The following is a 9077-nucleotide window of genomic DNA, read 5'->3' on the forward strand; positions in this document are numbered from 1 at the left end:
AGGAGAAAATCAATGCTGGCATAATCTGTATGACCTACCTTCCAACAGGTGAACAATTAGCTGATGTGCTAACGAAGGGACTACACAAGAAGCAATTTGATAAGCTGACTAGCAAGCTGGCTATGGAAGATATCTTCAAACCAGCTTGAGGGGGAGTGCTGGAAATTTGTGTTAATGTATATAATAAGATAGTGGCATGTATATATTATGATAGTGGTGTTGGTGGTAGATAGTGGTATGTATAGAATATGATAGTGGTGTTGGTGGTAGATAGTGGCATGTATATAATATGATAGTGGTAGATAGTGGTAATATATAATATGTAAGTGGCATATAATGGGTTATAATGATGTTTGTAATATCTCCTATATAAGGAGTGTCATTTGGTCTTGTAAGATAAGAAGTTTTGAATATAACAGAAATATATTCCTTCTTCCTCATATTTTCGGAGTTCTTCTTCCTCATATTTTCTAAGTAGATTAATATAGCCAAGCTTCATTAATGGAATGATTTAATTGTGCATACATTAGAATAGAACCTGATGCTATAAAATATGCAGGAATCAATCAAGTCTATATAAAAGAAATTACTGACTTATGATACTGAACTGGCGCAGACCCCCGCCAATGATTCTTGATACTCTTTTCTTCTTTGTGGCACTACTATTTAGGGAAAAGAAATTATAAGGTCAAAACCAAAATAAATCATCAGTAAAATAATATATCAACCTGCAAAATCACCAACTAGCACTGAACATAGAAATTCATAAAAAGAACTCATAGTCTTCACAGTTATTTGGGAAAGGAAAAGAAAAAAATGAAAAAAATAATGATATAAGTACCCATCATGATGGATAGACAACTGGTTTGATATCTGAGGATCTTTGTAAGCAGCTGCAGTACTATTGTCGCTTGTCAAAGCTGGAATGGAACCCTCTCCACCAGAATGCTTTTGACCAAAGCCATCAAAAATATCTCCCAAGCACCCGTTATCCATCACAATCCAGTGCTGCACTCTTTACCTCAAGAGAGGAGTTAAGAAATAAACCTTTAAAATACCAAGCAATAACACAGTATCTTTAAGTCAAGTATGCCTGCAATAAACAAGTGTATGAGCTAAAGAGACCAAAAAAACAACTAGAGCTCCAGACATAACAAGAAAAAAAAAATTGTACCATCTTGCAAAGTGAAAAATCACTTAAAGTCCTGGACTAAGTGTAAGAGGGGTTAAGTCGAGCCCATCTAATTGATTAAGTCCAATCGGAGCCCAATCAGAAACCATAAAATTAGTGGGCCCAGAGATATCACCATCAAATGGGTCAGATTGCTCTAATCTCGAAAGGGTTCCAATTCACGAACCTAGAGACCTATTTAAGCTCGGACTCGAAAGAGTTCAGATCCACGAACCTAGAGATCTAAAATGGCTTCGAACGGATTCGAATGCAATCTAGAAATCGCTTCGTTAATAAGTCCCAGAACACTTGCAAGCTCGGAACTTTCCAGGATCTACGTACCAGAACCATGGGCATAATGGAGTCCAAACAAAGGACTTGATCCCGAGGACGGTGAGTGGAGATAAATTCACTCTTCGGTTAAACTAACCTATACCCGGGTCAAGGTGGCACGATCTAGGGAGTCCCTAAGACTTGGCAACATTTGCGACAGGTCATTCTCTTGAACTACCCCTGACCCTTCTGCGGCAGGGCGTCCTCTAGGAGTACCCCTGACCTTTTGGGATAATTGGGGATCATTAGTTAGGTGTAACTAAGAAGAAGGGTTCCCCGAGAGGTTGATCTCCTCTTCGGGATTTTCCTCATCCTCAGAGAGGTCACCTCCTCGGACAAGGTAGTTAGAGGGAATATTCCTCATGTGCCTTGCACATGGGCTCTATCCTACATAATGAGGTGCTTATAAATAGGGCAAATTACACAAATAGTCCCTATAGTTTGTGTAAGTGTGGTAGGTACGGAAAGAAAAGGAGTATAGGCCTAAATCTTATAGCTCTGATACCATGTGAAAATAAATTGATGTATATGAAAATAAATTGATGTATACTATTGATTGATTTATTTTTGTATACAATGACTCTCCTATATATAGAAGAGAAAAACATATTCACCTACCACACTCAACTCTCACTTAACACACTTACATCTACCTACCACACTCAACTCTCACCTAACACACTCAACTCTACCTACCACACTTACAGTTTGGAGCTTATGTCACTTTGGTCCCTAACTTTTCAATTGTGACACATTTGACCCTGAATTTTGAATCTTGTTTAAAATAAGGACAATTGAAGATATCATTAGATTTTTCAAGGGTAAAACTGTCAATTTGATAAAATATAAACTAATTTGACAAAAATAAATGTCAAACAAATATTTTTGAATTTTTAAAAATTATTTCTACCTACTAAAAATAAAATTATGTAAAATTGATAAATCTTTTAGATATTTATTTATTTTTTATCAAATTAATTTTTATTATGTGTTTAGATGATGATCATGTAAAATTAATTTTAAAAAATAATCATGTAATTTTTATTAATTTTACATAATTTTATCATTGGTAGATAAAAATAATTTTTTAAAAATTAAAAATATTTTTTTGACATTTATTTTTGTCAAATTAGTTTATATTTTATCAAATTGGCGATTTTACCCTTGAAAAATCTAATGATATTTTCAATTGTCCTTATTTGGAACAAGATTCAAAATTTAGGATCAAATGTATCACAATTGAAAAGTCAGGGACCAAAGTGACACAAGTCCCAAACTATAGGGACTATTAGTGTAATTAACCCTTATAAATAACACCCACCTATAGCTTTACAAGGGATAGATTTTGGAGAGACAATTCTTGGAAAAAAACTAATTTCCCTTCTCCATTATCTACTTTGAGAGCGAAAGTGGGAGACCCATAGAAGAGCCTTGCCATTATTCTCTTTAATTACTTTGCCTTCTTCTTCACTCAATCTCTTATCTCCATCATCTCTTTGCTATTGTGTTTCTAGTTGTGACTGTTAAAGAATCTAAGTCTCTCACCATTTCTAGAAGATTCGAGTTTTCCGCTGACATTCGAATTTTCCGACAGACATTCGAAGATTCCAGTGAATTTTTCGGCGACCTTCGAATTTTCCGACGGCATCCCCGAACCCTCTCATACATTTTGGCGACTTCACTGGGGAAGCGGATTGGTTGATGGTAGCAATGAGATCTGGAATGCATACTACTCCGGCGAAAATGAAAGAAAAAGTTCATCAACATGAAGGTTTCGTCAATGATGGTGACAAAACTCAAGACCAAGCTATTTTCATGGAAGCTATTCAAGGGTTTCAAAACATACAAAGGGTAATACTCTCTACTTTTCTACCAAATCCAAATGGGTTCTCAAATGTCCAAAAATGATGTGTAATTTATTGGGAATGATATTCCATCAAACCCAAATGGGTTTCCAAGTCCTCAAATTGGTGAGAAATTGATTAGCAATGGTATTTTGCCACCCAAATGGGTTTCCAAATGTCCAAATTGGTGTTCAAATGGTTTCCTATGATGTTTTAAATTGTAGAAATTGACAAACCCACTTAGTTGCTTTATCACCATTACAAACCCACTTTGTTGCTCCATTACCATTACAAACCCACTTTGTTGTTCCATCAACTTTACATGTCTTTAATCCAAATGGGTAAAGCATTCCAAATACCTTCCATGCTTCTATGGCTATATACACACTTACCCAACACTTTTTCTCTGCCATTGATGACATACACAATACTTTCTCTCTCTACAATTGTCTCTCTTTACCATTTTGTCTCTCTACAACTTTCTCTTTCTAGATTGCTTGTTTTAATCTTTCATACAAACACCATTTTTCTCAATCTCTTCTTGAGTATAGTTTGATTATCAACAATCTCTAGTCTTTCATTTCTATTTCCAAAGGAATTCATATCTTTCGAGGATATTGCTCTCAAGGAAGTTACCTCTGAGGATATTGCTCCCAAGGATGTTGTTGCCGAATAAGTCACTTACGAGGATATTGCTCCCAAGGAAGTCACCTTCGGAGATATTGCTTCAAGGATGTTGTTCTCGAGAAAGTCACTTCCGAAGATATTGCTCCCGAGGAAGTCACCTCTGAAGATATTGCCCAAGGATGTCGTTCCCAAGAAAGTCACTTCCGAGAATATTGCTCTTGAGAAAGTCACCTCCGAGGATATTGCTCCCGAGAAAGTCACCTCCGAGGATATTGAGCCCGAGGAAGGTACCTCCGAGGATATTGCTCCCAAGGATGTTGTTCTCAAGAAAGTCACTTTCGAGGATATTGCTCCCAAAGAAGTCACTCCCAAGGATGTTGCTCCCAAGAAAGTCCTGTCCAACAAAACTATATCGAAAATCATGCTCGATCAAGAGTGGGATAAAAAAGACTCTTCTCTCCTTATCCGATCCGGACATACTTGGTGGAAATGTTAAGTTATCTATATCTGAAGGGGTACACTATCCCCAAGTTCATGAAGTTGTATATCAACACTTCTCATGCTCATAAGTCTAGTTTCAAGTCCAATTACAAAGCTAGTTACAAGTCATCTCGAATGGGAAGGGGTTTAGAGGACAGAAGAGGAACCATTATGAAGACGATGATCTTTTCCTCGGAGGCACCTTAGATCTAGAAGGGGATTAGGGATTACTATGATGAAATCAAAGAAGTTGGCAACTATGAACCACCGAAGGTAATGGTCGATCCCGACCAACATGTGAAAATTTTGCAAAATTGTGTGAAGATTCAAGAAGTTCTTTGATCTGCTCGGGTTATCTGAGATGGCTAGATTTGAAATTAGCAAGGCCATTATCAGTATTAATGAAACACTTCACGAAGAATGTACTGGTACCAAAAGTCCAGTCTCTAGGAAAGATCGAGGAAATTCAAGTGCTATAACTTTCTTTGAGGAAGACTGAAAGTACACATTCTTTCATAATTGCCTACTTTATGTTACAACTTACATTAATATGGCCAAGTTTGAGAAAACCTTCCTTGATAAAAGGACTTCGCTAAATATCATGACCCGAGCAACACTTGAGAAGGTCGGAATCCCCGAGAAACATGTTGTGAACCAACCCATTGCAATTACGAGGCTCAGAGGAGAAATGAGAATTACTCTTGGCTATGTGACGGCTGATCTAACCCTCAAAGAAATTCGCTCAACCACAAAGTTTTATGTAGGCTGAGACCAACTACCATATCATCTCAGGGAGTAACTCGGTCTGAACAATTGATAACAACGCTTTGATATTCCCTCATCTTCGGGTCAGAGGTCATGCTACCAATCGAGTTAGAGATACCATCTACTCTTATGACACTTGCCTCTTCAAGTCTTATATTTGCATGTATCTCAAAATGGGCCGAATGGAATAACTCTTGGACTATGCCAACTTCTTCGCTAATTTCCTCCATCTAAGAGTGAGCCAAAAAAGGTTTTTCTTAGTTTGTGTTCTCTTCCTCTCCAATGACCTCAACTTCTTATCTCTGTCTCAGGCATCGGAAAAGGTCTTGACTCCTTAAGAATACATCGAAGAGATTTTCTCTTGAACAACACTCTGAAGCTATCTTTGAAATCAGAACGTGGAGAGGAAAGACATTTCACATTCGAAAGGGGCAATGCCCAAGGATAGCTTCCACATCCAAAAAGGACAAACGTCCTAGGATAGCTTTTGCATCCGAAAAGGGCAAATGTCCTAGAATAGCTTCTGCATCCGAAAGGGGTAATGCCCTAGGACAACTTCTGCGTCCAAAAAGGGCAAAGGCCCTAGGATAGCTTCTGCGTCTAAAAAGGGCCACACCCTAGGATAGTTTTTTCGTCCGAAAAGGGCAATACCCTAGGATAACTCTTGCATCTAAAAAGGGCAAAGGCTCTAGGATAGCTTTTCAAGACAGAACTAGCAACTGTTACCAAGTACTCGTTTTCTTCAAAAGGACAAAAAGGGGCAATAGAATGGATTCCATGAAACTCGTGAGAACGTTAACAGCTTTAGAGGCGTATTAACAACAGCCTAAGCACAAACCATTACAAAGATTGCCTGTCTGAGAAAATCAAATGTGCATGTCCGAATGCCACTACAAGAAGTGCCTATCCGAGAAGGTCAAATGTGCATGTCCAAGAAGATCATAGACTTCCCGTACACGCAAGGGGCAAAATATAAGAGGGGTTAACTCGAACCCGTCTAATTGATTAAGCCCAATCGAAGCCCAGTCAGAAAGCATAAAATTAGTGGGCCCAGAGATATCATCATTGAATGGGCCAGATTGCTCTAATCTCGAAAGGGTTCCAATCCACGAACCTAGAAACCTATTTAAGCTCGGACTTGAAAGGGTTCAAATCCACAAACCTAGAGATCCAAAACACTTGGCTTCGAACAGATTCGAACACAATCTAGAAGTCGCTCCGTTAATGAGTCCCAGAACACTTGCGGGCTCGAAGCTTTCCGGGATCTATGTACCAGAACCATGGGTGTGATGGAGTCTGAACAAAGGATCCAATCCCGAGGACGGTGAGTGGAGATAAATTCACTCTTCGGTTAAACTAGCCTATACTCGGGTCGAGGTGGCACGATCTAGGGGGTCCCTGAGACTCGGCAATATTTGCAGCAGGGCGTCCCCTGGGACTACCCCTGACCCTTTGGGATGATTAGGGATCATTGGTTAGGTGTGACTAAGAAGAAGAGTTCGCCGAGAGGTTGATCTCCTTTTCGGGGTTTTCCTCATCCTCGTAGAGGTCACCTCCTCAGACAAGGTAGTTAGAGGGAATGTTCCCCATGTGCCTTACACATGGGCTCCATCCTACATCATGAGGTGCCTATAAATAGCACCCACCTATAGCTTTCCAAGGGATGGATTTTAGAGAGACAATTCTTGGGAGAGAACTAATTTCCCTTCTCTATTATCTACCTTGAGAGTGAAAGTGAGAGATCCACGGGAGAGCCTTGTCATTATTCTCTTTAATTACTTTGCCTTCTTCATCACCCAATCTCTTATCTCCATCATCTCTTTGCTATTGTATTTCTAGTTGCGACCATTAAAGAATCTAAGCATCTCACCATTTTTAGAAGATTCGAGTTTTCCGGCGACATTTGAATTTTCCGACGGACATTCAAAGATTCCAACGACTTTTCCAGCGACATCCTCAAACCCTCTCATACACTAAGAAACAGGGTACCTCCATAGAGGAGCTAGGATAATGTGCCATCTTGGACACAACACGGCCTAGACACCTGGCAAGCATGCCCTAGTGCATCCACAGTTCAGAAATAATTTTAAAAACTCGAACACGCAAACAAGACTTCTTTTCACTAGGAAGACAATCATGGAAGGGCCTACTTGGAAAATCGTATTATTGTAAAGAAATACATAATAAAGGTCATTAACTATCAGATTTTTTTTTTTTTTTTTTAAAAGCAAACCATTGTTTGCTTAAAATAACAAGAAGAAGAAAGAGTTCTCCACTCAATGCTTTAAGAATTTGGCAAATCAATATGCACATACGGCATTTCATCCTTTTGAACATGTAACGCAGATCATCCAGGTGATTTGATGCCTACCCAATTTGTGTTCAAAACCGAATGTTCTCCAACAACTAACCCAAAAAATAAAAATAAAAATGAGTAATTATCAAAGTGCTTAAAACCCAAACTTCTTTCAATTAACTTTCAGTTAGGAACAGGCTAATTTAGTAACTTTTTGGCTATTTGACTAAAATATGAGCTAAAAAAAACTAGTATGTTTGGAATGACTTTTTGGCTTTTTACGAAAAGATCTGCAAAAAGTAGAGAGAAAAGAGAATCTTTGACTTTTTGGTATGGGTTGTTGGCTTTTTGGCTAATTTAGTAACTTTTTGACTTTTTGGTTAAAAATGAGGGTTCCCAAACGAGGCTTAAATTAGTGGGTGTATACATAACAACACCCAATTCCTTTTTTCTAAATGGGCATTCAAGTGAAACCCTAACACTTCATACCCATAAAAGCCCTCTTCCTCTGTTTTAATAAACCTAGGTGTCCCTTCATTACTCGTACTCTCACACTCCATAACCTTTGAATCACACTGAAACCTAACAACCTTGCTTCTATTAATCAAAACCTCAATTAGATAAAGGTAAAGGTCAAATAGGTGTGATCTCAATCAGTTAGCATAACACTACACAACATACACTTCAAAAAACAAGCAGTTCGAAAGCAAAACAACGTTGAGATATATAATAGTATCTTTCAATGAAGATCAAACAATGAAAAACAAATCAATTTCTTATAAGGAAAAAAAAAAAAAAAAAAAAAGGAAACAACTTTAAAGTATGTATATGCCTGTGTATAAATACTTGTATAAAAATGAGAGTTCAAATCTATAAAGCAAATACGAAGATAGAACTTGAAGCGAAAACAAAGTGACCTACCTGAAGATCGGACTGTTTTGATTAGTTGACGATGTTAGTCGAAGCTTCTGACTTACCTTTTTTTTTTTTTTTTTTTTTTTTGCCCTTTCTTTTTTCTCAGGAAACAACACTATTTTGTTCCCGCTATTTGAAATACGAATTGATTTTCCTTTATATACGGATGCTTCTTTACACACTGAAAGAAATTCTCTCAACACCCACTTTGACGATATAGTCCTTACGCTGCTCTCTATTTCCGTTTCGGTCCTGTTTCTTGAAATTAAAAAAAAAAGGATAAATTACACTCACCTCCCCTAAGATTTTTAACAAATGTAAAGACTTCCCTTATAGTTTGAATAATTACAAAAATCTCCTTTACTTTAATTGACATTGTCAAGATTCTCCTATTTTTTAACCTCTGTTAACACAAGTAACAGAACCTACTGATATCATCAAAGATAAATCCAAAAATACCAATAATATCCTCAAGGCTATTGAACTCGGCTATATATACCAAGCACAACACAGCTCCACAGTACACACAACTCAGAAATTCCAAGCTAAGAGAAAAATCAAAAAAGTAGCCAGAAGTAAAAGGAAAGAAGCATAAGACAGAGTTCCACAACCAAGAACAACACAAGTATGTTACCATTCACTTTAA

The 9077-nt window shown here is 37.7% G+C and overlaps 1 protein-coding gene across 8 annotated transcripts in view; it reads right to left on the reverse strand.

Moving 5' to 3' along the window:
* The window catches only part of LOC114264025 (transcription factor-like protein DPB), a 28555-nt gene extending 19991 nt beyond the window's left edge, over nucleotides 1–8564 (reverse strand). For 3 of the 8 annotated variants that reach the window (XR_014342043.1, XR_014342044.1, XM_082891446.1), the window contains exons 1-3: nucleotides 8438–8562; nucleotides 842–1093; nucleotides 595–662 (exon numbers count right to left, since the gene is read on the reverse strand). Coding sequence is in view for 6 of the 8 variants with exons in the window: in XM_082891446.1 (XP_082747572.1) it covers nucleotides 595–662; nucleotides 842–996 (223 nt within the window). In the remaining 2 variants the exon portion in view is untranslated. Of the gene's footprint in view, nucleotides 1–594; nucleotides 663–841; nucleotides 1094–8437 lie in introns of all 8 variants that reach the window. The other 5 variants (XM_082891442.1, XM_082891445.1, XM_082891444.1 and 2 more) reach the window with 5 other exon arrangements.
* Nucleotides 8565–9077: the final 513 nt, after the last annotated feature.

This window comes from Camellia sinensis, chromosome 10 (genome assembly GCF_055761805.1).
Source record: "Camellia sinensis isolate YWXY chromosome 10, ASM5576180v1, whole genome shotgun sequence".
NCBI lineage: Eukaryota > Viridiplantae > Streptophyta > Magnoliopsida > Ericales > Theaceae > Camellia > Camellia sinensis.